Source organism: Lepidothrix coronata, unplaced genomic scaffold (genome assembly GCF_001604755.1).
Source record: "Lepidothrix coronata isolate B3197 unplaced genomic scaffold, Lepidothrix_coronata-1.0 Scaffold7, whole genome shotgun sequence".
NCBI lineage: Eukaryota > Metazoa > Chordata > Aves > Passeriformes > Pipridae > Lepidothrix > Lepidothrix coronata.
Window position 1 is genome coordinate 11,183,382 of NW_016690187.1, and position 27,322 is coordinate 11,210,703.

Genomic DNA, 27,322 nt, shown 5'->3' on the forward strand with positions numbered 1-27,322 from the left:
TCCCGAACTGAACTAGGACTGAATAAAGTATCCAACAGGTGTTAGTTGTTACATGTATCTTAGTGTGAATTTAAATCACATTACATCATACTACCTCACAATTTAAGAGGTTCAGTTCTTTTAATCTCAGTTCTGACTTCGAAAGCTTTCCTCTTCACGTACTGTATTAGTTCCAACTACCGTAAATTCATGCTGTAGTAGGAAGTGAGATTGTGAAATACATGGAAATCTTTTACTACCACTCTTTCTTCCAGATCTCCATAGATCTTAAAATACAAAGCATTCAGAGTAGGAGTGAGACTGTAGACTACTAGCTATTTTCTGTTACTTCATAGTAAGTAAAATCCTGCTGATATCACAAACACTTGACACAACTAAAAGGGTAGAAAAAAAATGTATTAACAGCAGAGTTTCATCTAACACAGGGGCTTTTTTAACCTGACCTTGTATAATGGGAAGCATTAGAGAAGTTTAATTATGATTCTTATTTGTTTATATCACTTGTTTCTGGTTAGCCAAGAGGAGCATTCTCAAATGTACTCAGTCCTCGGTGGCATGAGCTGAGGCAGTGTCTGCACTGAGATGACATGGTGCAGTTCTGCTACTCTCTCATGAAAGGGACGCTCATGTCATATGGCGATTTAACCACTTTGCAGGAGTGCAGCCCGATCACCGATGAAAGCAAACGCTTTCTTTACGTCCCCAAATTTTAAATACAAGTCATCTTGCGACAGCAGTGCTCTCGGCAGTGACACTTGTGAGCTGTGCTCCAGAGAAGTCTGTGTGCTTCTGTTACCGGCCTAACAGGTGCAGCATCCCCGCCACGGGACAAGGCTTTCCTGCAGAGCTTCCCGGCCCCGCGCTCGGTCCTGGCGGATCCCGCAGTCCGCCGGCAGGGCCGTGGCCTGCACACGCTCAGCCCGCAGCCCTACACAGGACTTCGCAGTGCTTCCAGCCGCGGAGAGCATCCCAGGGAGCCGCGGGATGAGCGGGGAAGGACGATGGGCAGGGATGCCGCCAGCAGGCGGACAGGTAAGGAGGCGCGGGGGGAAGGCGGCGATCCCGGGGGGCCCGGGGCCGCTCCTGGGGGGCGCCTCTGCCGGAGCAGCTCCGCTTCTGCCGCGGGCGAGGCGCGTCCGGGGGCAGGGCCGCGCCCTGCCGGCACCGCACCGGCACCGCCGGGCCCAGGCACCGGGCTCGGGCTCCGTCTCCCCGCAGCGGCGCGGGGCGAGCGGCCGGGGCCGGCGGCGGCGCCCGCCTCTGCCTCCTCCCCCTCGGTGCCCTGCCTCCTCCCTCCGCCGGGCGGGCGGCCGGCTGCGCGGGCAGGGCGGGCGGCAGGCAGAGCGCGGCCGAAAGGTGTTGCTGGAGGGGAAGTTTGGAGAAGGTCGCCGGGTGCCTGGGCGCTCCGGCAGCATCATGGCGGAGCAGGGCGAGTCGCCGGTCCACGTCCAGCAGCCCCAGCCGGCGGCCGCTCCCGCCGCCCCGGCCGCCGGCTGGCCCATCTGCAGGGACGCCTACGAGCTGCAGGAGGTGATCGGTCAGTGGAGCGGGGGCGCGGCGGGGCGGAGGCGGGGAAGGCAGGCAGGGATGCCGTGGCGGCCGGCCGGCCCCGGGCCTACCGGCGCTCGCTCTCCCGCAGGCTGGGCTCGCTCACTGCGGTGGACGCGCCCGGCACTGCAGCGGCGGCGGCGCCGGCTGCTGCTGCTGCAAACTTTATCCGCCCGGCAGCGGGCGGGCGGGCGGCCCCGGGGGGCGGCGGCTCCTTCTAGAACGCGCCGCGCCCCGCCCGGTGCGGCTCGGCGGTAGTGCCGGTGCTGCCCCGCGGTGCAGCGGCACCCGCCGCTAGAGCTTTGACCTGCTGGTCGCACTGGGACCCCGGCAACTCCGTGGATGCGGTCTCTGTGCTTTGTGTGCCTGCGTGTGTGCTCGCCGTGGATGCGCACATGTGCGTGCATCCGCTTAGATTACTCTGCATTTTTCCGATGCTTTCATGGGGGAGGTAAATCTCACCCATAGATCTGCTATTCACGTGATGACTTTCTCTTAATCCATATATATGTATCCTCTTCTCCCTCACTGTTTAATCTCGCTCCCATCTCCTTGTGTCCCTCGGCCCCGTCCCCGGCGATGGCACGTAAGGCCAGCGGGGGGATTACACTTCGCGTTGACCCCAGCCAACCTGCTTCTGACCCGGTTTGCCGTGTGAGGTTTAACCTGTCTGCCGCCCCCCTCCCATGTACCTATAGGAAGAGGACTTTCTGGTTGTGTGCTTCAGTGCTTCGTTCACGTGTCCAACTAACGCAGATCAGATGTGTTCAGTCTCCATTCCCTTTATTTGGATTAGATTATTTTGAATTTTACTTTGTGTAAGGGTAACTGTTGTTAACAGTATGTGTGATGGAAAGTTTTTCATCTCTTGGCCTATATGTTGCTTGTTGCTAATTAACTACTTTAGGATAACTTGGTTTTATTTATATGCAACATTTTAAACTTCCAGCAAATACAGATGACAAAGGCCAACTCTAAGACTGCTGTTTCTTAGGAATGAGGCCACTTAAGTGAAAAAAGTCCAGGAGTCTTACCTGCTCATGCTGTTGATTTTCTTCAGTATTATACACCAATTGCTAACTCTTATCAGGGTGATGACAACCAGAACTACATGTTATTGATCTGGGTTGGAAGTTGTGTGTGCTCAGCTTTGTCATTAAGCATTTTATTTTCCACTGGCAGAAACAAAATAGTTGAGAAAAGTACTTCTTCCTTATAATGAGATGGCTTTCTGTTGACCCAGGTGGTGCTTTTGTGGTTCTGTTTGCATTTCCTAGGCTGTGAATAGGGGCTAAGGAGGGATGAAGGTTCAGATGTTCAGGTCCCTGGAGGTGCCTGACTTGGACCAGTCTGGTGCTGTGTTGAACAGGTGCTGCCTGTGGAGGCCCCCCCCGGGGTATGGGTTTACTGGACTTTGTCTTTCTCACTCTGGGGAATGGATCAGTTAGCCAAGTGGAAGCAGTTCTACTAGCATAAAGATGTATCTTTGCTGAGGAGTAAATCCCTCTTCTAAGGTAAAAAAGGCCTCAAAGGTATTGGACTAGTCCTTGTCTAGGGTATAACATGAGCCATATGCGTTATTTAAATAGTAGTTGTTTTTCTGTTGCAATACCTGTAGAATGCCTCTGTGAGAGTTTCCTTTGGAAACTCCTTTCCTTCTTTCCACTTAAAAAGCATGTATTTTTTGATATGTAAAATGTATTTCTAAATGTTTATATGTAAGAATACACCCATTAAACAGGTGGATGCTAAATCTGTAGATAAACTTTATTGCTAGTTACCTATGCGTGCTTTTAAATGTTGATATAATTTCTTTAACTGACTGCCTAGGGAGGAAATTGAAGTCAGGGTATATTGAATCAGATTCTTGGACACAATGAACTTGCCTGCCTTAACTTTCACTAAATTTAGGTTGCTTACATGACTTTATTTCAAACTCACGGAGATTTATTTTGTACCAGTTGACTTAAAATTTTATGCTTAGTCAAATACGTCTTTTTTCATTAACACCTTCTATTTGTTCTCTTAATTTAAAGGAGACTTACTATGAGATTAAATTTAGAATTAATACCATCAAAAATAGTAAAAAACCAACCAAACATGCCCCACCCCACTTTCTCCAAAAAACCCCAAACCAACACCCCTATAAATGCTATGCATTTGACAAAGTGCAGACATAATTTTAGAGCTGTTGGAGAATGTTGTTTGTTTTAATGAACCTGGTGAGGGACTCTTAAAGCATCTCTTTTATATCTGATGGAGGAGGGAATGACATAGTCTTACCGTCGTTCACCGGTAGCTCTTTGTATGGGCTGTGCCAGGGTTAAGTGCATGGTGAACATGAATAGTTACCACTTGCTGAAACAGAGCCAGTCACCTCTGGAAAGCACTCATACCTCTCCCTGAGGAGCTGGGTACTGTCTTCAGGGAGGAGTTCAGTTACAACAGCCCTTTGCCAGTCAAATGAGAAAAATAACAATATATTGAAGTGCCTTTGTGGGCTTTGCAGGAGGAAAGGTGTGCATGGTGAATACACCATGATGGTTTATCATCAAGCTTCCAAATGGAACAGGCTTTAGATTCTCTGGTAACTAAGCACAGATGCAGAATGGCCTTTTTTAGGGGGCATTAAAAAGTTTTGGTGGGGATTATAAAATGAAAGTAATTGTTAGTCATATGGGCATCCATCTCTTTGATTTAGCAGGTCAGAGAAGTTTTGTTCTTTTCCTCTGTGAGAATGTGAACTTTTCTTATTGCTCATCCGTGTCTAGCCACATGCTATTTTGAAAACCAAGGCCACGTGGTATGGATTTCCAATGATAAAGCTTTTTTGTCTGTTGTATCCTTCATGATGGCTGGGATATTCAAGGGCCTGTTGAAGACAAAATGCTAGTTTTAAGGAGGGCTTCTTATGAGATGTTATTTGCTTTATTTTCGAGGTGGCTAACTAGTTCTCTGTAAACTCTTGGTGTGCAGTTTCATGATACATTTATTCTGCTCTAACGGGCAGCTGCTGAAAGGATCTCATTGATCTGACAGCGAACTAGTTCTTCTGCTGGGTCAGTTTTCTGTTGGATCAGATTCCCTGTTTGACTTGCTGCATGACTGCGTGATTGATAGGTCTGATGCAAGGAAGAGGCTCTTCCTATTAATGCCTATATACTAATCTTTTCTGGAGCAGGAAAAAACCATTCTGATTGCTATCTGTAAATATATAGAGTGGAAAGGTAAGAGGAAATTTTCACATTAATTGAGATTGATACAGGCTGACTGTAAACAAACGCATTTGGAAGTTAGAAGGGGATTCCTAACTGTTAGGACAGGAGAATCCAACCAACCTTCCGGCAGTAGTTACAGAGATAAGAACTGTAATTGCTATTAAGGTAGAGCCAGATTTAATTTAGTGAAGATCTGGGAGATCTCTTTCTAAGATTTTAATGCATTAAGTTAAAATGCACAGTGGAATTTTTTTTTTTTTAAGATGGGTATAACTTGGATTAAAAAAAAGCAGCTAATAAAAGCAATACTTTGAGAGGTGTTCTTATGCAGTTTGGGTTTATAACCAAATATTCAGAATAAAATAACTGAAATAGATTTCTCTGGATTTCTGTCATGTACATATGAGAGTTTTTTTCCTCAGAAGCAATATAAATCTTCACAAAACAAACATTTAAATCATAATTAACATAAGAAATTGAATAGTATTAAAATTGTCTGTATTTTTCACATTGTAATGAGCCTTACATCACCTGGATGAGACAAAGCAGCATTAAATCTTGGTTGGGTTTTTTGTTTGATTTTGGGTGGGTTTTTTATTAGTTTCTGTTTTGGTTTTAAAAGGTTTTCTTAAACTGATATGATCAAGTGGCTTTGACTTGTGTTTGGAAAATGACTTCGGACTTGATGCTCCTCTGCTGGATGTAATTTAATGTTTGTCATCTTGCATTGATAGTTGTGGAAGGTTGATTCTATTATGGAAAAGCAGTGGGTTATCCTGTGATTAGCTTGGGTGCTAGTTTTCATTATAAAATTATATTTTTTCTCTCTTCTACTGCAACTAACTTGGAAAATTAATTTGGCTAGGAAACAACCAGAATTAGATCGAAAATAAAGGGTTACTTTTACGAGATGGATTATCTCTATTGACTGCAACTCATTAAAAATGTTACCCTAGTTGAACTTGTGCATTTGTCTAGTTTTGCCTTTCCAACTTTGAGCTCAAAAATATCTTGTGGTTTGTTGCCTCATAAGGCACAGTGTTACTAAGTCAAATGTGTTGGGATTTTGAGTAGAACAAGTTACCATTTGAGACTGTTCTGCCGATTTTATGGTTCTTATTGTAAGCAGCCTGTGAACCACTCTCAGTTAATGGCTCTGGGGTCTTTGTTGGTGTTTCTATGGTATGTTATTTACTTTTTCTTTCTCCCCTGCTGCATATATTGCTAATGGATCTTTGTCTGACGGAGAATAGACTCTCCTATATTTTTTGTAGTCAGAGATCTTTGACTCTGTAGAGAGGTCTCTGGTTATGATTCTCAGGAACCTATGTTCATGTTTGTAATGATGTATGCTGTTTTGAAAAGCCTCTCTGTAGTTAGAGGTCACGTTACAGGTCTGTGGCGTTCTGTTAATCAGATGCTTGTGTTTCATTCACTTTCCAAAATTTCTTATCCCTGTGCTTAATCAGATTTATTTTTTTTTTAAGCAATAGAAGAGCTTTCTTTCAGTAGTTTTTATGTATATGCTGTAAATTAAATCAAACTGTGCTTAGTGAAATACCACACTGGAGGAACTAAAGCTATGGTAAAACGTGATAGTTGCTCTTGCCAAACCTCCGGAATTCTTGCATGAGAAGCTGCATAATTTGATAAGTAATACTTAATGCTACCTAAGGTCTTTTACTAAAATTTTTTGTAAAAAGAAGTGTGTATCTGCCTTAATTCTGCTCCAAAGCAAATTCTATTCCTTACCAATAAGTCTTAAAAGTTGCTATAGCAGCCCAAGCATGTCGTATATGCACGTATTAAATACAGCCTTCATAACATTAATCGTAATTTAATACAACTGTAGCTTGACAGGAAGGGTTTAATTTTGTAAATTAAATTTTACATTTCGGGGAATAATTGGTCAAGATTTTCTGTCTGCTAATAACCATTTGTAGAAACTGTGGAAATATTAGATCCCCATATAGTATCCTAATAAGGAGTGGCTTTTAATTCAGTTGCCAGGGTAAAGGTGGTCATGGTGCAATTTAAAAATACCTTGTAGAAAACTCACGGTGCTGTGCTGCTAATGAGGCTGTGCAGAGCTTGTAGTTAATTATTTGCCTTGTCTCCACATGATAGTAATAGTGTTGGGGAAGGAACCCCCATCTTGGCTTTTTTTTTAAATGGAAATGAACTTTCTGCATTAGAAATACATGTCTTGGAGACAAGGCTGTAGTTTTTATTGCTTCAAAGAAGTTAGACTTTAAGTGATTCAATAATCAAACTTTGTTACATAATTTAGTGACTTTAAAAAAAAATTAACTCACGCAATTGGATTTCAGACTTGTCAGAAAGATTAATTACAATACGTGAAAATAGAGAAAAAAAGGCAGCAAAACGTTCTTTGGGTTTCTCGTGATTGCAAGTAACCACCGTATAAAGCTTGTTTTAAAGTTACTGTAACTGGAAGGGTAAAGGAACATGTATCAACACATCAGACAGTTGACTGGTGCTATGTAATGATAATGTATAGAAAATATGCTTTCCTGCTCTTGGAATCTGCGTACTTCCCTCCAGTCCCCATGCTTTCTCCTTCCTCTCCATCCAAGTTCTTCCTACAGATAAGGTCCAGTACCTCTAGGACCTGGAAAGTCTTGGCTCAACAAGAGTTGCTTGAGTGCTAGAAGAGGAGTAGTTCTACTGGTGAGCATGTGGGAATTTGAAGGGATTGCATAATTTTGACTCTTGCTAAGTATTACAACAGCAAGGCTTTGCATCTTCAAAGTGGAACCACTTCTTGTAACCAGTGTTGTATTTCAATAGCAGGGGCAAAGTTCAGACCTGGGAGAGCTATTTTAGGTTGGGTCGTAGCTTGCTCTGAAATAACTTTAGAACTGGTTTACTTTTTTTTCTTTCAGCAAATAACCACTTTCTCTTAGGTCCAAGACCAGTTGTTTTTTTCCAGAATCTGTTTGTCAAATGGAACTTCTCTTTGTTGACTGGAAACAAAACCACATCTGTTCTGATTGGCTTGAGAGTAAAAAACAGTGAGATGTGGGTGGCTTATACAGAGGCTGCTTGTCTAGGTCATATTTCATTTCTATGTGCCCCCTTTGGTGCTCTCTCTCTTCCCCCTTCTCCCCCTCCAAAATAATTCAGAACTATAAGGCAGCAGTTGATAGAAGCTGTTTTTTCTTCCCATAATAATAGCAGTTCTTGGTTTTTAAAGAATGGGCTTTAAACATTAAGTTGGTTACTCTTGTTAGCTTGGGTTTGCTGAAGTCACTGCGATACTGCTGAGCAGAGGCTTCACAGGAGCAATCTGCTTGCAGAACTTGGAAAATAAATGTCACTAGGAAATTTTCTGGTGCCCAAAATTAAAAGTGAGTTTCTCCCGTCCCCCACAAGGAATCATACTTAACAGGTGTTGATACTGTTTACCCTGTGTAAATAGAGAATGAACTGTATTGAGCGAGTGGATTTTTACTTTTTTCTGCCTTTTGCAGCACAGCCTTGCTAGTAGGATGAAATCCTGATGGCTCTGCTAAATTTCACTGTTTCTTGCCAAGTTTGAGTGTCTTTGGGTGTGCATAAGGGTTGCATGGTGGAAGCTTGTGGGTGAAAGAACGTTATCATCCAGCAGTGGCATAGTGAGGCAATGCTGGTATGCTATGACGTCAAGAATTTTTTCTAAAACTTTTATTTTTTTCTTGTAGGAAGGAAAAAAGTCTGTATATATATATATCTATCAGTCTCTAGAACACTGTTCTAAAGTCACTGTGGTTGTAGGATCAACTCTGTAAGTGAAACAAGCAGTGCATGCTGAATGCTTGTTTCTTGCCGCCTTTGATGGGGTTTGGCTGCTGACCTCCCTTGCTGACCCTAGGGTTGTGTGGTGGCTATGCAGCCCTGTTGGCCACCTGCTTCCTCCTGCACACTGCTTCTGGCTGGAGACCATGCTGTGGTATTTAACATGTGCCTAGGAGACTAGGAGCACTAGACTGAAAAGATGGGGAAAAAAAACAACCCTGCCCTGAAGCAGAAAATGTATTAATGAGAAAAAACAATGAGAGTATACAGGGAGAAACAATCGTGGTACCCAACAGTGGGGGAGGAACCTAATTTTTCCTGAAACTGCTGTCAAGTCAGAGTTACTTTGAGAGTTGGTTACCTTTCAAGAGATAGATAGTTGGGGAACGGCAGTAAAGAGGAAGTGTGGAAAAGTGTGCATGCTTCCTGGGTTTTAGGCAGGCTTCAGTTGACTGGGTGACTGTTCTGTAGAAAATTTACATGGCAGTGGTGAGATGCTGAAAATTCTGATGAAGGCAGTGAGTTTTAAAAAGTCCCTCAGAACAATTCCCAGGTTTGTTGCCACACTTTTCCAGGGCTACTCTTTGTGACAGTCCTGCAGCTTCCTTGTGAGAGAAGCTCAGTGAAAAGTTTGAACAGTGTTCTCCATTTGTTAGCTGAAGTGATAAGTTTGTGGCGTTGGTGGAGTTAATATTTTCAGTCCTTTGTCAAATACCTAATATTTGACTAAGTATGTGGCTTTAGTCAACAGCTTTGTGAAACTCCAGTATGATAAATTAGCTGTCTCCATTAATCCTTTGCCTTTACAAATAACAATTTCTGAATAATTTTATTAGCCTAATTATTCCTTTGGATGTCTAAATGCCTCTGAGGTATTGTGATTGTAAGTTAAATATAGATGAAACTTGAGAATGTCCTATAAGGCTGATGTAATGGTTATGTTGCATAGCTTTTAAGTTGAGCTATGCTTATGCACTCAGAGAAATTAGAACTAACAGCAGACTGAAAATTTGAAGCTTTTTTGTGTTTCTAGTCATGCTTTCAGAAGAACTGTGTACTTAAAGGTCTTGAAGGTCAAGATCCGTGTTGAATGTCTATGTGCCAAGTATACCTGCTTCAGGGTAGTGGTATAAAAATAGTTAATGTAACAGACCAGAAAAATATTGTATGTTTGTTGATTGTGGTTTCTGTCTTGTAGGAGTAATATGAACAAGATCATAAACTTGAGTTGTTGTTTTAGACTTCTGAGAAGCAACATACTCAGATTCAGAAGCATGGCTATTCAATTATAAAGTTGCTTTTTTTTCTTCTCGCTTCTCTACTTTGAAGATATTTTATTACAGGGACTGAATTTAAACTTATAATTTATTCCTGTTATTGTCTTATGCTTCCAGACTCTGAGCCACTTCAGACTAATAATAGGAACTTCATTAGAATTAGATTAGAATCACCTAATGAAAATTTAATGATATGATAGTATTTATATTGCTCCAACTCTTCCATCGCTTCATATGAAGCAGTATGAGAAATAGGTATGTTTTTTTGCTTGTAGTGTGTGGCTGCAGTGAACTTAAATTCTAGCAGGCACATTCTGTTGGGATGAACTAGCTGAAGATGATTTGTAGCTCAACACTGCAGTATTAATTAGAATCTCTATGACAGTCCAGTAGCAATAATGCCTTTGTTTTGGTAGATTGCCATTCTTCATTCTCAGAAGAGAATGATGCACTATGTGGTGACATCCGGAAGACTTGGAAAATACTGCGTTCGTGGTATTAGAATTGTTCCAAGTGTTTACTTTCAAACTAAACGACAAACAATAAAATATGCCAACTAAATCAACACCAGCATTTGTTTATAGTGCTACTTCAGAAATGAACAGTAATTCTCTCTTAACAGCTTTTTTTCTAGGCAGGAAGTCTGGTTCAGCATAGCAAATCTTCAATTTATCCTGTTTGTATAACAAGGAATTCCATGGAGTTTGGATGATACCCTAGTAAGGTAACTTTTGGCCCCACAGTGAATACCAGATATCAAGTTCTTGTGTTGTTATGCAGAGACATTTTCACTGTGAGTTTTGCCTTCCAGATGTTAAGATTTGTATCGTATTGAATATTGATGATGAAACAATAGGGGGAATGAAACAATCAGAATCCACGTTTCTCTTCGTGTGAGAATGAATGCATAATAACATGGCATATAAAATCAATAAATTCTTAAACCAAGTAGTATCCTTTACTTTTTTTCACATCTTTTGTTTTGAAAATGCAGAACGAATATGAATTTGTTGGATTCATTAACGTGGAGTGCAGTACATCCACATTTCTCCCTGCCACAGGACAGCCCCAACGTGATGTGTACGATGGGAGCTGCCCCCTGCCCGCGCTGTGCCGGCCGTGTGGCACGGCTGTGCTGCTGACTGCGCTGCGAGAGCAAGTGACAGTGTGGGTGAAAGAGCCTGCTGCAAGTGCTTTGGCTGCTACTTTCTGTGTTTCTTTTTGCCTAACAAATTTGCAGTGTGAGTGAATTTGGATTCTTTTTCATTTTGAAGGAAGCCAGAGCATATCTGATTACAAAACTAATGTTAACTGGAGATGACCTCGTGTGCCTCAGAGCTATTCTCCCCCTCCTCTGTCTTTTGAGCTAGTTTAACAGATAATAATACCTTTTCTATATGTGACATTATTACTTGTGGCTCAGCTCTTTGTTTTGGTCTTTTCAAGAATCCATTCAGAAAACCTTTAAAGATGATCCACATTCCTACCAGCACATTCTTTTAGATAATCTAACCTAATGACAAACTAACACAGTAATCTTCCTGTTTTTCCCCCTAGGTGCTGGGCTCAAATGGATTTATTTATTTAGCTAGTTATTTTTCATTAGCCCTAAAGAAAAGTATTCCTTTAAATCTGTTTAAGTAATGGACTGTTATATGTAATGTTACTCGTTGTTTATTGGCACACGTGTTTTCTAGTCCATAAGTAAATTGTAGTGGAATTCATATAGAAACCAAGTGTAGTTTATTTTGCCCTTACACATAACGCCTTGTTTCACTTTTTTTTGTCTTAATAATGGCAGCTCATATGGAAGTAATGTGCTTGAGAGGAGAAATCATTCCAGGTATAGAACTTGACTTTTCAGTGCTCAGTTCAGTTTCATGCACCTTAGTTCATTAAGCTCTTAAAATGCTGTTCTTGATATTACGTCATAATCACAACTTTGGAAACATGATAGTGAAGCAAGTGTAAGTGGACAAGGTATATAAAGTGGCTATAAGACACTTCAAGCAGACCTGAAAGCCATGGGACTCGTGAGGAAAGTGTGAGTTCTGCAAACTGGAACGGAGGTACTTTGTTTGCATTTCACATTTGATGCCCATATTGTATGTTTTAAGTAGCATGTTTTATGAGAGGTTCAACATGTTTTGGGGTCAGAACTGAATGTTTTTAGCTAAATTACTTCTTTGCCTTAGGTTCAGCTGTATTTAGTAAGTTGTCTCTGTGGTTTGGTTGTTCCCCCCATACCCTTCTTTTTCAGCATATGTAAGCAGAATAATTTTGCGGTGCATGAGAAGTAAATTATGCACCAGAGAATAACATCTCTTTGCTCCCAAGTATCTGCTAATCAAGCTTACCATTAAGGTGACAGACAGGTTCTTTTAGGGATCCTTGGCAGAATGATGATGGCACTAAAATATAATTGAAGCGTTATTTTCTTAACAAGATAGTATGAATACTATAGCACAGACATATGATTAGAATGGCACAGAGTTTCTACAATCAGAATCAGTTTAGTACAATTTATAAGTAGCGTAATACAGAATTTATAATGTGATAACTTAAGATTTCTAATTGCCTAGACCCTAACATGACTTCTCATCAACTAAATAATACAGAATTTTTAATACAACTTAACTTAACTATTTCTAGTCACCTGGACTCCCTGCAGATAGAGTCAAAATTCAATACATTGTTTGCTGCATCAATACAACAATCATAATATAGACTTGAGGAACATACATGTGTAAGAGTCAGTCCTCAGAGGAAGCAGATGATGATGGAAGCATATCTGGCCACCAGGGGTCATGGGTCTCGCTGTCCCTACTCAGGACTTGTAAATTGCCCTGATGCTCAGGAATCTTGAGGCTGGTAGGGAGAGGAAGAAGAAATCTGGTTTGTCTACTTGGTTCACAGGACCTTCAGGGCCTGAGAGTAAGGAAAAAGGAATGACTATGGGACCTCTTCAGTCACAGAGAATAGCTGCTTGCCTTATAAAGTCGTGTTAGTTATGTTAACCACATTACAAGGGATCAGGAGCAGGGGCTGCTGGTCACACCAGTCTTATCCTGACATTTCCACAAAGCAAATTCCAGTTCTAATAACTCCAAATTCTGAAATAGCGGCAATTGTGGATTTTGTATATGAACATTTTTCACTTACAAATAACAGTTCTTATAAAGATATTTGTATAGCTCAATGAAGAATCAAAAGCGATTACTTTTTGAATGTTGAAAATGCAGAAGTACCAATTCTGTGTGTGGGCATAGATTTCATAGAACACTTACTGTATTTTAAGTGAATTATGTCATAAGCCTAGTGACTAGGATAAGCAAAATAGTATCCAGGTGAGTTATAAGGGGAGAGATTTAATCCTAGCATGAATTAAGAACACAACATGGGCAGAAATTGTTAGTAAATTGTATTTACATAATTTTTGTGGGGTTCTTAAGAACACAAGTATTTATGTCATGACAATGTGAAGGGAAATCATGACTCATTTTCTGTGAAGAAGTTAAGTTTTAGAAAGATTTAGAGTTTAGTATGTGGTGTAAATGAGCTTTAATCAGCTGATTTATAACTAATTTTTAATCAATGGAAGTAATATGAAAGAAAGTGAGTAATACTGAAAGTCATCTAGAGTGTTGTGGAGTAAAAGCTAGAAACCAAAAGAAATTAAAGGTTCTTTGTTCTCTGTTTCTTAACCGAAAGTATTGCTTTGCCAGCAACAGAATTTATTCTTTCAAAATTGAAGTGACTAGTTTGGCCCAGTGCTGCTCTGGAATATTTTGAAGTGTTGATCAATTCATAACACATTTATGCTGCAAATATACTACACAATATTGCATGCAATATACAGTATATATGACATAGCTGTCCAAGCTTGTATATAAGCACAGAAGCTTTCTATGTTACATAAAAAAACCTCCACACGTTTTCATGAGTGGAAACCTAACCTAGGTTTGTGCACTCACAGTTTGTGTGCACAAATACATTCTGTTCTACACAGAGGGAATCCTGCAGTTACAACTGTGTATGAGTTACATTTAACAATGATCTAGGGGACTCTTCTTTAGAAATGGGCTGTCTTGAGAGATTAAATAGAAATACTTTCATGGCTGCTTCATCCGTTTTCATAGATTTGATTCTGTTTAGTACTGGCTTTTTACGGATAGCTACAATTTAGTCTTGAAATTGAGGATGACAAAATTTGTGTCCACTAATCAGCTACATTTAATAGGAGGTTTCTGTATGTTGGGGGAGCAGATGATGTGTATAAAAATGCATATGGTATAGGTTGGTGTGTAAAACTTTGTAGATTCTGACATAAGGTGTTTAGTATTCTCCAGTTGCTACTGCTGTCTAACCCTTCAGATACCTAGGCAACAAGAACACTTACTGTTATCAACAAGTTTCATCCTCCTCTTCAGAAATTAGAACCACTGTGATGTTGGAGAAGGTCTGTTGGGGTAGGGACCTGGAATGCAGAAATTTTTAAAAGACATTTGTGCTGGAATACTGCAGAGACTAACACTGAGCTACTAAAAAAAAAAACAAGCCTTGATAAATCATTATGGTCTGATGAGCTTACTGACTTTTGTTTTTAAGGAGAAGAAGAAAATTGAAAAGAAATGTTGGTGCCATAATGAGTGGAAAGTGTCAGACATTTATAAATAATGGAATAAATGAAGTGTCACATCCTTATATGAGGGATGTGTGCATGTGCAATATGCAAGTGATATGGTCCAGCCTTCTCACCTCACTGTCTATCTTTTTGAGGCTTGACTAGTGGAGAGTAGTTAAAACTAAAATGTTAATGTCAGTTGTTGATCACAGTTGTTCAAATATCCTCTCTTTGCCAGCTGGAAACAGGTTCTGCAAGGGTTAAATTTGCGTTAAAAAAAAAAGAGAAAAAATTTCTTTATGTCAGATTTAGAACAACCTGTAGGAACTTTTTCAGATAATTTGTGGAGTTTTTATGAGTTTTATGTGAAGTATGTGCTAAGTGGAATGCAGAAAACTGCTTTTTGGTTATATCCTTTCAGAAGAGAAGTGTGGCCATATGTAGAAGGTCTTTTTAAGGTTTCTGTTGTGTGAATCCAAATAGTTATAGCAATTCTAATGGCTCTGTTGCATTGAGGGCAGGATGGTAGGGAGTGCATGAAGGGGCAGGTTGTCTGTAAGGGCATGCTTGCACTAGAGGGAAGGATGACAGCAAATACATGAGGACGAGATGAAACGCTCTGACCAGTTGTCTGTTGTGTAACAGGAGTAGCAGGCATCTTGATGTGGACTGGAATTGCATTATTTCCCTGCTAACTTTTGAAACTGGCAAAGAGAACTTTTCTGTAGCAGAATGACTTTTCTAGTAGTGGAAAAAACCTGTTGTTCGTACAAACCTGCTTGAGTCTGACCACTGGTAATCCTTTTGTTTTGTTCTCCTCCAGGAGACAACTGGATGCAAAGGCTTCTTGGTTTATCCAGCCTGAGCTTTCTTTATACATATATATATAATTTCATACCAGTTTCCTAAATGGAGACTGAACGCTAGAACCTGTCTGTGCTTTGGTTGTGGCGTAGTTAGTATTCTCTGCTGTGAGGGTTTTGGGAGACTTCTAAGGCTCAACATACTGAAGTCCTACCTTCTGACAAGGAACGGTTGACTGTAATCTATTCTATGCAATCATTTTCTGTGATCCTAATTTGTTGTGCTAAATAGTTGTCTGTGACAATTCAGTTTCACTGTATGATAATGTATGACTTCTGTAGTCTGTTAGCTCACAACTGAAATGCTTATCTGGGTAGTCTGGTTTCTAATAGCTACTGTGGAACACTTCACGCTTCTACTTGCTTGGTAGACATCTCTTTATTGACACAAAAGGAGTCTTCTGACCAGATGTGGAAGCTGCACGTTTTCCTTATCTCTATCCCTGGTTGTTCACCTTGTAAGCCAGAGGAGAGGAGAACATCTTTTAAGAGGAAGGAGGCATACTGCTACTTAGTGCCTGGCTCCTACTTCAGTACTTCAAACTGCATTTTCGAGTGAGTTTTTGATGTATGTAGGTCCCACTGAGAATGCAAACTGGACAAATCGTCTTTACTGTCAAAATGCTGTATTGTGTAGAGTATTCAGAAAGCAGGAGAAAGAAGAAACCAGGTATATTGGCCTTATTCTAAACCTAGAAAGTTTTTTGCTTTGCCAGTGCATCACATTCATGAGGTGAAGAACATCCCATTGCAAGTCATCTCTGTCTGAGGAGAAAACATGGAAAAATGTACTATTTTTGTAACTTAATTTTTCCAAAATGTTTTGAAGTGTTACTTACTGTCATTTAACTTGAGGAAGCAGTCAAGATTCACCCTGGCATTGGGTGAATAATTTTTCAGTGTGCTTTTTCTGTTTGTCTTTTATGTGGCCTTACAAATCTATTTTGAAAATGATCTTGGATGTTTCCTGCATGTAGACAAAACTACTGGCATAGATGAAAAAGATGCATAAGGAAAATCTCAGTCTTTGTTCCTGTATATGTAATAGCTAAAAATTTGGTTTCTTTACCCTGCTTCAACCTACAGTTGTGTAATCAAAGTAACAATGTCTACTGAGGAATTCATTAAAGTGATGTTGATGAGTCTTACCCGAACTGAATTGTGCTGACTTGGTGGTTCCTTCCTTGGGACGCCTTATTTAATTTTTAAAATCTCTTAATTCTTTTATTACTTACACTATTGGAATTTTTAAAGGCTTTGTTCTATAAGCAGACAGAACAGGACATGTCAATATTTGTCTGTGACCACATCCTGCAAAAACATGACTAGTTAGTCCTGTTGAAACTTTTTTTTTTTGAAGATGAGCTCAGAATTTTGTCATGAAATTCATAAACCGTTAAAAAGCTTTGTGATTTGAGTGAAAACATCATGTGAACCAACAATACATGAAAATAGCTAAGCAAATAGCAATTAAAACACGGACAATAACTTTCAGTCATGAGGTATTGTTGGTGCTGTTTTCAGATGTGCAGAGGGAAAAGCTCTCAATTGTTCTTAAGTCGGCTGGTAACTGAATCCACGTTTGTAGAGCTTGACAACAAAAGGCTTTTTGTTCACAATTTGTATTCATCTAGGACTTGCCAAATAAATAGAACGTAGTGTATAAGCAGGCCAATATAACACGTTTCTCAAATGACTTACCAGAAATCCATAATTTATAATAAAATATTTACAATAGCAGGTAGAAACTACTTGTTGGAGTATTTTAGATTTCTGCATGGATGAGCATGATGCAATTACTGTGAGGAAGCACACACTGCTGTATTTGATGGGGCAGCAAGATGTGCAATGTGAGCAAAACTCTTCCTCAGTATTACTTGCAATAATTTCATTAATTTAGTTAGGCAATACTGACTGGGGCAACGCTGGTGGGTGCCTAATAAAAGAAGCAACAAGACCTTTTACTTTTGTTATTCACAAATAAAGCACACTAAAGAAAATTATTCTATTCCTTTCTCCCAGATTTGTTCAATTCCCCCAGGCTTTGTTATCAGCATAGTTGTGTGGCTGTATGTGATTTGCATGCCAAGTAAGTGTGACTGACTTTCTCTGATGGCCATTCAGTGACCTTCATCTTCTCACTGGTGATGTGATACTTGTGCTTCCCATGCTCTTTGTGAGAATCAGCATGCTTTTCGTAGGATGTTACTCTAATCACGATGAATGAGCAGGAACACTGGTGGAACTGTGGAAGATTTGGCATACACAATTTTTCTGATATTTTTCTGTTCATTGCATAGCGGGAAAAAAACCTGGTTAAAGAAAGAACGCATAGAAACAACATTTGATAAAGCACACTCCCCACCCCAGTGTGTAAGGCTTTTAAATTGTATCGCCTGTGCAGGTCATGTTCTTAGAACAGCTGTGTCTAAAGACAAAAGTGTAGTGGTTCCCAAACTATGAAATGCGTTGAGGTGGTGGTTGTGTCTTGAAAAATGAACACATCATTTTAAGTTGTTGACTTCAGAATTTTTTGTGGAGTATGGAACAGAAGCTTTGAGGTTTTTCTTCTCCATCTGAGAAGAAAAGTGTCTTGCCTAGTGGAAAGGTATGGATGTGGGGAAAGCACTGCAAAAGGATAAACAGCAGATTTGAAGTTCTTTGTCGGTTGATGTTTCTATGTTGGTCACTGGTTTAGATTCCTGTTGTATTAAGACTATATTCCTTCTGTGCTCTTTTTCAGGTAGCGGTGCTACAGCAGTTGTCCAGGCAGCGCTGTGCAAACCCAGGCAAGAACGTGTAGCAATAAAGAGGATCAACTTAGAAAAATGCCAAACCAGTATGGATGAATTACTTGTAAGTAAATCGGGCAGCAGTATATTACACGGAGACTTACCTTCTGTTTTGGTTTTGGTTTTTCCTTGGTCCAAGAGTGAGGGTAGAATTTTATGCAGGATGTAAAGGAAGGATTTGAAAATAATCTGGAAGACTTTTTACCCTTCCCTAAAAATATAATTTACTAATGTGTATTTTCTAGTGTCACAAAAACAAGATCTGTAAACTTGAATCCCAGCTTGGGATAACTGTGGGAAGACCCTAACCCCTTGTTTTCTAGAGACTCAGTTTTTAAGAGATTACTGTCTGGTTGTCTGTCTTTTCTTAATACTGAGGAAAGATACATTTTCCTTCTGTTAAACACTGATTAAAAAAATGAAGGTAAAATTTAGTAGGTCTCTTTAAAATGTCTAAACCAGCAAAACATGTTGGATTATTTTGTGATGATAACTTTTAAGGAGATAAGGAGGAATGGCTACATTTTCATCTACATATTAGCACACATTTATCCGATAGGCCATAAGAAGCTGTTTGAGGAATGCTGTTTGTTTGGGCCACTGATCAGAGAAGAAAAGGACCTGTAAGAGGCCCTTTGTAAAGGAACTGCAAGAGTTTTTCCTCTGCACTGGTTATGGCAATCCAGACAAAGTCACAACGAACTGTTAAAATCCAAAACCTATTGCTTTCTAATGCTCCTAGTTAGGTGCTTATAAGACTAATGCATATTTATATATAGGCAGCATAACAAGATTTTAAGGACACAAAACCATTCTAAAAGTGAGAACACTCTCTTCTGTTCCACAGGTTATACTACTGCCTAGAGACTGTGGGCTTTTTCTAATGCAGAAATTCCTGCCTCTGAAGGAAATGATCTCCTCAGCAGGGAATTGCCAGTGCAAAAGATATCTTGAATTTGATACAGAGGGTATGGTCCATCCAGTTTCTTCAGATAAAATGGCTTTTTTACAGTGGAGGACCCAAAATGCTCTTCCCCTGGTGATTGATGGCATTCACCTTCAGTTTATGTGACAGCTTGTATGCGACATTGTTGTGTTTTTTAAGAGGATTGTAGTAGTGGAAGTTGCTTCTGGGGTAGTGAGAATTCTGTCAACTAAAAACTCAAAAGATAAATTCTGAACTGTGTTTAAAAAGAGAACAGCCCAAGGTGAGACGCTGTGCATGATGTATTAACATCTACAGTCCACAAAGAAGATTTCTATAAAATGATAAATACTAATAATTGTAACATAAAGTGGTTTAAATTGGATCTTTTTAGTTAGAATTTGAACTAATAATGGGAATTAAGAATTAAAAAGTTACAACAAATAAAATCAGACAAAACTGCCAAAAATCTGCAAGAGAGATTCATGTGGTCTAACTGCAGTTAGTTACCAGCTTGTTCAAAGTTACCTAACCAAGTGCTTGAGTGTCTTTACTGTTGACGTGTCTCCACTGTCTGTCAAATGAGGCAGTAGGTCTAGAATTTTTGGTCCCATATTGCTTTCTTTTGGTACAAAGACAATTGTCCATACCATCTTTTTTATTTTTTAACATAAGTCAATTTCTGCTTTTCTGTGCTCAGGTATTTTATTTCTTTTTTTTGTTGATCTGTTTTGATCTGAACATAAATTCTGTTTTTCCCAGTTCCTGGTTAGCAGAGTTTAAAAAGTGCGTACACACATGTGTATGCATACACATACATAATTAGCTTTTCTCTGTGAGGGTCAGTATACTTGCTCTGACTCAGTGCTAATAGAGAGATTTAAAAAATAAAAAAAATTCTATTTAAAAAATAGATACGTTTTTCTGGAAAGGCGCATCATTGACCTTCAAAACTCGTTACAACTGTACTAATATTTTTATTTCAGTTGATAGTATTTAGAATGCTGTTGCGTTTTTGGCAGATTTTGAGTCTAAAAATTTTGAGTCTAATCAGTTTTTGATCACTTATTTTCCTGATGAAACAGTTTTTATTGGCACAGGGATGTTCTAAAACTGTCTGCGCTCTGAACACGCTGTTTTGTAAAATGCTGGTGCTGAGTGCTTGTGGATAGTGTGCATGGGCACCCTTCAGGACTTCTCAGCTGTGTGGCCTTCAGAGAAGTGGAAATGCAGCAACCCTGGTGCCCACGTAAGCAGACTTAAGATTTGGGCCAGTGTCAATTAAAATAGAAAGGCAGTGTGAGAGGGAGTTTAAATAATACTAAGGTTACACAAACTGCCAAACTCCTGAAATTTGATACTCTGTTTCCTGCAATATCCTGTGTTCTCACTATTGTAAGCTAAGTGTAACTTAACCCCATGAGCCAAGGAAAAGGTTCCTGTCCTTAGTACTGTCCTGACTGGGTATCTTCCCCATCCTCTTACCTCCATTTTTTTTTAAACAATCAAAAACTCAAAACTACAAGACAAACAGTATTCTGCAGAATGGTTGTTTGATTGAACAGTGTTTCTAGGCTGTTGGTGTTTCTGTTCTGGATAGCCCTTGGAGGCAGCCTCTCTGGAGGAGCCCCTGGCCTGTTAGGGGCCATGCCTGGGTGCCGGTGGAGGAGCCCCTGGGCAAGCACCTGCGGAGTGCTGGCACCTGCCCAGTCACTGGGAGCAGGACCAGCCCCGTGGGCACTGCAGCCGAGCACTGAAAGGAGCTGTCCTGCAGTTGCTTATTAACTGTGTCACCCACCTGCCCTGAGGCCGACAGACATTTTTGTGCAGCTGCTCAGTGAAAGCAGATCAGGAATAACCTGGCCAAAGTAGGTTAGCTTTTAACCTGGGCATATTGCCTGGTGCAGAGCACAAACGCTCGTGCTAGTGCAAGGCAGGGAGAAGCAGAGGGATGAGGGAGAGACTGAAATTGCTGTTACGGATTTGGTGCCGCTGAATGTTTAAGGTGACGTGAATGTGAAGGAGGTTCCGGATTGTTTTCCTGGATGTTCTGTTGCAAGTTGTTTCCCTGGCAGCATATTTTAAGTGAATTCTTTTCTCTCTTATCTGTGCATATCAAGGACCTCAAGCAAATAACTGAAGTTTATGAAGGCTTACCATTCTGTGTGTGATAGGGGCTTTCTAGTACTGCAGGTCTGAAATTAATTCTCTCCTGACTAAAATTTCACCCCTTATCTCTCATGGAATGCTTTCTGTTTGTTTATTTTTGTTTTGCAAGGAGTCTTTGAAAAAAGTCACCGAAGCTGAGACACAAGGTGCCTTTGGCCATGGCTACTGTGGTAGCTCAGTTTTTGCCCACAAGTTGATGCAGGTAGATAAAATATTCAAAGCACTTTTCAGTTAAAATAGTGAAGCTTATCTTAGTCAATTAGTTACATTTCTGCATTATTAATATGTGAGAAAAAATAGATAAGGTGCATTTTTGCTCAGTAGTGGCAGGTGGAGTTTTTGAACTATTGTTGTATTACCAGCATAGGAAAATAATAAAACAGTGTAAGAAATGAAATAGTAATCAGGAGTAGGAGAGTTACAGTTCATGGAATGGGTAGCTGAATTAAGAACCTGAGGCAGTGATTTGATGTGTGTTTAAGACAGAAATGTGCCCCACATGTCTGTCTTCTGTTTTCCACCTACTACCTTCCAGGGGAATGAGGGGAGCTGTCTTGCAAATTACTCTTGTTATTCAGTCTCATTGACTCATTATCCAAGCATTCTTCCTTCTGTGGTCCAGGACTCAGAAGTTGCCTAAGGAGGAGGGCTTTGGACAACAGGACAAGCTGAAATGTGTCTCAAACTACAGCCTGACTTTAATAGTCACCAGCAAGCATAATGAGATTAAATCACAGTCTTTAATACATATAATTAACTTTTTATTAGAAAGCAGCTGTGATTTCAAGTGCATTGCAAATAACAAAAAACCTCTTTCAAACATTTGCTGAATTAAAGTTGGAAGTTGAAAATGGCATTTGTGGCAACTTTAATCAACCTAAGTGGGACCTGCACAGTGCCTGCCTTGCACAAGTGCTGGTGAGTCAAAGTGTAACACAGGTCCACCTCAAAGCAGTTGCTTTTCATGGAGGAAGGAGAGGTGGAAGAGTTGGTTTTTGAGCTGGATTGGCTCCCTGACTGGCTCATCTCCAGGACCATGTTCTCTAGCACCAGGGATGGATCAGAGCTGTGTGGCCAAAGGTGGAGTGGGAGAAGTAAGGTTGTGGGAGCTTAAGCTGGTGTGAGGCCAAACTCTCCAGTACATGTTCCTATGTAAAGGATTGGCAGAACAATGAGAGCTGCCAGAAAGGTGGTACAGAACAAATATGTGAAAGTGTGAATAGAAAAAGGACTCTGCTTGAATTAACAGATACAAGGCTGTTATTCTTAATGTGTACAGCTGTGGCATGTCATAGATGGTGTTACTTGGTAGTGCCACATTGTGCATCTGTTGGTAACTGTAGGCTCCTCTAGTCGGTTGTTTCCTCTGACTTTTGGTTTGTAACATTGCTTTTTCTCCATTTCTGTTTGATTGCGTGGCTCTGCTGTCCACCTGTCCATCTCACAGTAGCTGAGCCACTGGTGCTGTGTCCTTTGTCTGACAGCTTCCTTTCTCTTTACCACCTGCTCCCATTCTACTCTTCGTATCCCTTTTGAACAGGAAAGGCAGTAGATTTTGATCTTGCCCTGCATTTTGTTGTCCAGCCTGTGCCCACACCTTCAGCTCTTGGAGACTACTTATTCTTCATTGCTTACTGTGAATTTGGAACTTTAAAGTAATTTCTTTACTGTTCTCACAAGAAAAGTGATGTAGCTGTGCCTGTATCTCCTGGCCAAAGCAATTATGTTTTTTTTCTTGCATGCAGATCTATAGGTAAATTGAAATGTTTTAATGTCGTGATGCATATTCTGTATATACTTTAGTTCTGTTATAGTATTTCACTTTGGAAATTAAACTATCTCTCTGTGCAATCAAAACTGATAGCTGGCTCTGTTATGTTGGGCTTTTTATTTCTTACAGAAAGAAATTCAAGCAATGAGTCAATGCAATCACCCCAATGTGGTGACCTATTACACATCTTTTGTGGTGAAGGATGAACTTTGGCTGGTTATGAAGCTGTTGAGTGGGGGTAAGTTACTGGTTTTACTTGTTCAGCTGGAAGGAAATAGTATGACTTTTTTCCTAATGTACCTTCTTTGAGTTAATTCACCTAAACAAAGTAATGAGAGGGGGTAGATACTATATAGGATGAACCTTGAGATGTAGGCGTGTTATAGCATGAATGTGCAAGCTGAAAATGTTTGTGTGTGTGTATTTATAGTACAGGCTAAGAATTACTGAGATACAGTAGTTACATCAGCAGAATTTAATTTTTGTTCTGAATCAACATATCAAAAATCTTTATTAAGGCTGTGTAGGGAAAACTGGTGAGAATTAAGTCAGTTCTGTAAGCATGGCCTTTTTTTGAGTTTCTCTAGAATCCACTCTATTTTTGTAAAAATGCGTATGTTTCTGAATTCATAAAGAGTGTTACTCATTCCTTATTCAAGGAAAATTCATCCTAGGACAAGTATTACATGTGTTGCATCCTTCTTCTTGCTTAAACTAACAAAACACTTACTGCAGTTTTTTATCATGATGGTTAATGGGATAAAATACTTATTTGGTTCTGGGAGAGGAGAAAGGGGATGAATGTGCTTCTAACTTAGAAAAGAGAGACTCCAAATTAAGATGTGATGGTCCTGGTTGTTACATGATGTCCTTCAAGATTAGTCTTGATGGAGCAGACTACTGCACAATGATGCTAGAAAACAAGGATGGGAAATGCTCATAACACTTTTTACGTCACATTGATTGAATTGGTCAGTTCAGTCAAAAGCAAGCATAGAACATGAGATAAAACAGAGATTCATGACAGGAATTTAGTATGAGCCGTTGAATAATGCTTAGTTAAAACCAAAATGTTTCTATTAAATGCCTTGAAATTTATAATAACTGAAGTTCAATGCCAGACTGTATCACTGGGAACGTTGTAATCATGTGTTTGCAGAGAATATCTTCTTCCAGTCTTGCAGCTGTGTGTCTACATTTTGAACACAAGAACCATAATCTAAGGTGGATAATAAACCGTTGCAGTATGTGTCTGTTTAAATGTGGAGTACTCCTGAATTTTAAATAAGTGGTCACTTAGCAAGATGTTAGCGTATTTTTCTAATGGGTCATTAAGTATTTTTGACAAAAAGCAGTGCTCTGTGTCTCATTTGAACAAGTTAGCGGTGTGCTTTATTCTAACAGCTAGTTACATGAAGTATTTATACGTACATTCAAAGATTTAAATTGTGGTAGCATAGAAAGACTGAAGAAATACAACTTTCTTAAGAATTTGATATGATAATGCTTTGTATTTGCTTTTTTTCCTTCCTGGTTCTGCAATACAGGTTCAATGCTTGATATAATAAAGTATATTGTCAACAGAGGAGAGCACAAAAGTGGTGTGCTTGAAGAACCCATAATAGCAACAATTCTTAAAGAAGTTTTGGAGGGCCTAGACTATTTACACAGGAATGGACAAATACACAGGTAGGAGCATATACATAGTGAAAAGCATTTTCCACATTAACTGTGTAGTTTGTTGCCACTTGTCAGCTGCAGTGGCCTGGCTAAGCAAACTGTTGCCTCTGTCACATACTCTAAATGTGCTCAGTAATTATCAGATGATAATGCTGGAGCAGATGCTGCAATCTTGACTGCAGTTTGTCACTAATAAGTACTTGCCTGGTCTTTATGCTGTGTGTCTCTCTTCTAGTTGGGATAGGCCTGTGCTGCCATAAGAATGCCAGAGCTGGGATCTGTACTCCTGTGCCTGTTGGTGCTCCAGTATCTAATCTGATTCTAGTTTATGTGATATGTTTTGTGACTTAGTTATTGTGTTGCACAGTAAAACCTGTAATCTTGGGTGCTTAGGCACTCCTGTACAAATGTGAAATTATTTTTTTCCTGGTGATCAGTAAATATCTATTACAACTCTACTGATCTTTTTTTATGACCACATGTGAAACTGAGTGTGGTACTATGAAACTACATTTTAGTGTGAATGCATCCAGTGATTGCTCTCTTCTGTATATTCTCTTTACATGCCTTGCACCATGTGAATTGTGCAGATCCCCTGGGGTGGTCTGTATGTATCTGCTGAAAGAACCCAGAGGTTGCTCTCACTGTTTGGTTGTTGAAAGTGCTGTACTCTGACCTTGCTAATTAATTTTACTGTAGTGAATTTGTCTTTTAAGGAAGGTGCCTGCACTGGATTCTCTCTTTCAAGCATTAGCCTATTATAATTACACAAAAACCGGATTCACTGCAAACAGGACTCTGAGAATGGAGGTAGTGCAGATGTAGCACAGTAATTGTTCTTTGTGTACTTCTTATGTCTCGTCTTATAAGTGAACTGCTTCTGATGTAAATCAAGAGCTATTTCCTCCTTTTGCAGAGGGAAAATTGAGATAAATGGAGAAATAAAGAACAATTATCTTGACTTCTGGTCTCGGATGCCGAAGATCTGCCTCAAACCTTAATTCATAGTCTTCTGTTAAGCTGATATTGTTGTGAAAGGCACATTCATGAGCTTTAAGGATAACAGGACTCTTTGAGGTCAGACTTGGGAATTCCCCTCATCTCTTCTTAAAGTACATTAAAAAATATAAAAAGAGAGATATCTCTTTGTTACATGTGACATTTCTCCATTTTTATAAAATCATCTGTAAACTGTGCCGTTCCGCAGAAGTCCTGTTAAAGATGATACAGTGTCCTTCTTTTTCTGATGTATGTTGTAGGTGAAAGCTGTGGTATAATTCAGTGAATACTGTGTCAGGTGGAATTTGCTAGTTGGAGATGTTTCCAAAGTTATTCAGAGATTTTGTTTTGTTGTTTCAATACATTCTTGTTTATATATATAGGGAAACAGATTATGTTACCTTTCAGTAGTGATGCATTAACAATGGAATGCATATTTCTATAAGAAAAATAAACAAACCAAACCAAAACAGCCACAGAGGTTTCTTCTTAACATTATGTGTGAATAGTGTGTTAAATGGATACAGTTGACACTTTAGTACATGCTGAATTTTTGACACATTCAGTGCCAAGTAACTTTTCATCACTGTACCCCATAGCAAAATATGGCTACTATTCCTGAGCTTTAATAGTTTAATTGGATAGAAGTGTACAGTACATTTACCTTTCTTGAAGGTGGGTGTCTTCTCTGAAGAGGTCAAAGAGGGAAAACTTTTTTTTAACTTCTCTTTTTCAGTAGTGGTGCAGTTGGATGTGACAAAGCATTAATTCTTGGTTTACAGCTCTGAAAGCTCTCAGTTGGTGAGAATATATTTATCAAAGGTGGTAAAGTAGAATTTGGACCTAAATATTTATCTTTTTAAAATCTATCCCTGAATTTGTTCATTTTATGCCAAAGCTGAATCCAGGTCTTTCTATAGATGAGAATTTGTGAGAGTTTGAGTTCTGCGCTGTGTTCTGTTGTTATTCAGTTACATTTTATACTTCAGTTTCTTTTTTCTGCGTTTTAAATTTGAAAGTGGTATCTTGTAAAACTATTCAGTATGCAATATTTATTTGTTTACATAAACTTGCACATATGTACTTTCATGCTAACCTCTGTTTGTACATTCTAGAGATTTGAAGGCTGGCAACATTCTTCTGGGTGAGGATGGCTCTGTACAAATAGCAGGTAATGGCGGTTGTAGAGTAATGGATAAATAAAAGAAAAAGGTAATTGCAGCTGGATCAAGGGCAATAGATACAAGTTTTTCTGTTAGCTTTTAACTGTTTCTTTTGGAGTGCTGTAGCCACAAGTTTCCCAGTTACGGATTTCAGGATTCTTGGTTAATGATCTGTGATTCAGAAATTATTCAGTGTTTCTCTGTGTCCTATCAAATGTATAAGGAAACTTTTTAATGTCCTTTTATGTTTCCTTTTGATTTGCCCATGTGCCCTAAACATCTTGAAAATGGTAACAAGTCATATTTCTATTCATTTCATTTATTTCTGCAAATAATTATAATAGTTTTTGAGGATCCAAAAATCTGTATGTACTGCCCTTCATAAGGACCTTGGTTATAAGTTAACTAGTCACTGAGATGCATGAGATATATCCCACTGAGAATTACTTTTGGCATATCTGCCATTTGTCTTGCAGTGGTATCAGTTGAATACAG

General features: G+C 39.6%; 1 protein-coding gene across 4 annotated transcripts in view; it reads left to right on the forward strand.

Moving 5' to 3' along the window:
• Positions 1–348: 348 nt before the first annotated feature.
• The window catches only part of STK39 (serine/threonine kinase 39), a 78,078-nt gene continuing 51,104 nt past the window's right edge, over positions 349–27,322 (forward strand). Inside the window, exons 1-6 of one of the 4 annotated variants that reach the window (XM_017838941.1) lie at positions 4,673–4,775; positions 18,072–18,184; positions 18,968–19,088; positions 23,115–23,223; positions 24,533–24,674; positions 26,780–26,835. In XM_017838941.1, the coding sequence (XP_017694430.1) occupies positions 23,130–23,223; positions 24,533–24,674; positions 26,780–26,835 (292 nt within the window). In that variant the 5' untranslated portion in view covers positions 4,673–4,775; positions 18,072–18,184; positions 18,968–19,088; positions 23,115–23,129. Of the gene's footprint in view, positions 1,033–1,306; positions 1,538–4,672; positions 4,776–18,071; positions 18,185–18,967; positions 19,089–23,114; positions 23,224–24,532; positions 24,675–26,779; positions 26,836–27,322 lie in introns of those variants that run through there. The other 3 variants (XM_017838925.1, XM_017838917.1, XM_017838932.1) reach the window with 3 other exon arrangements.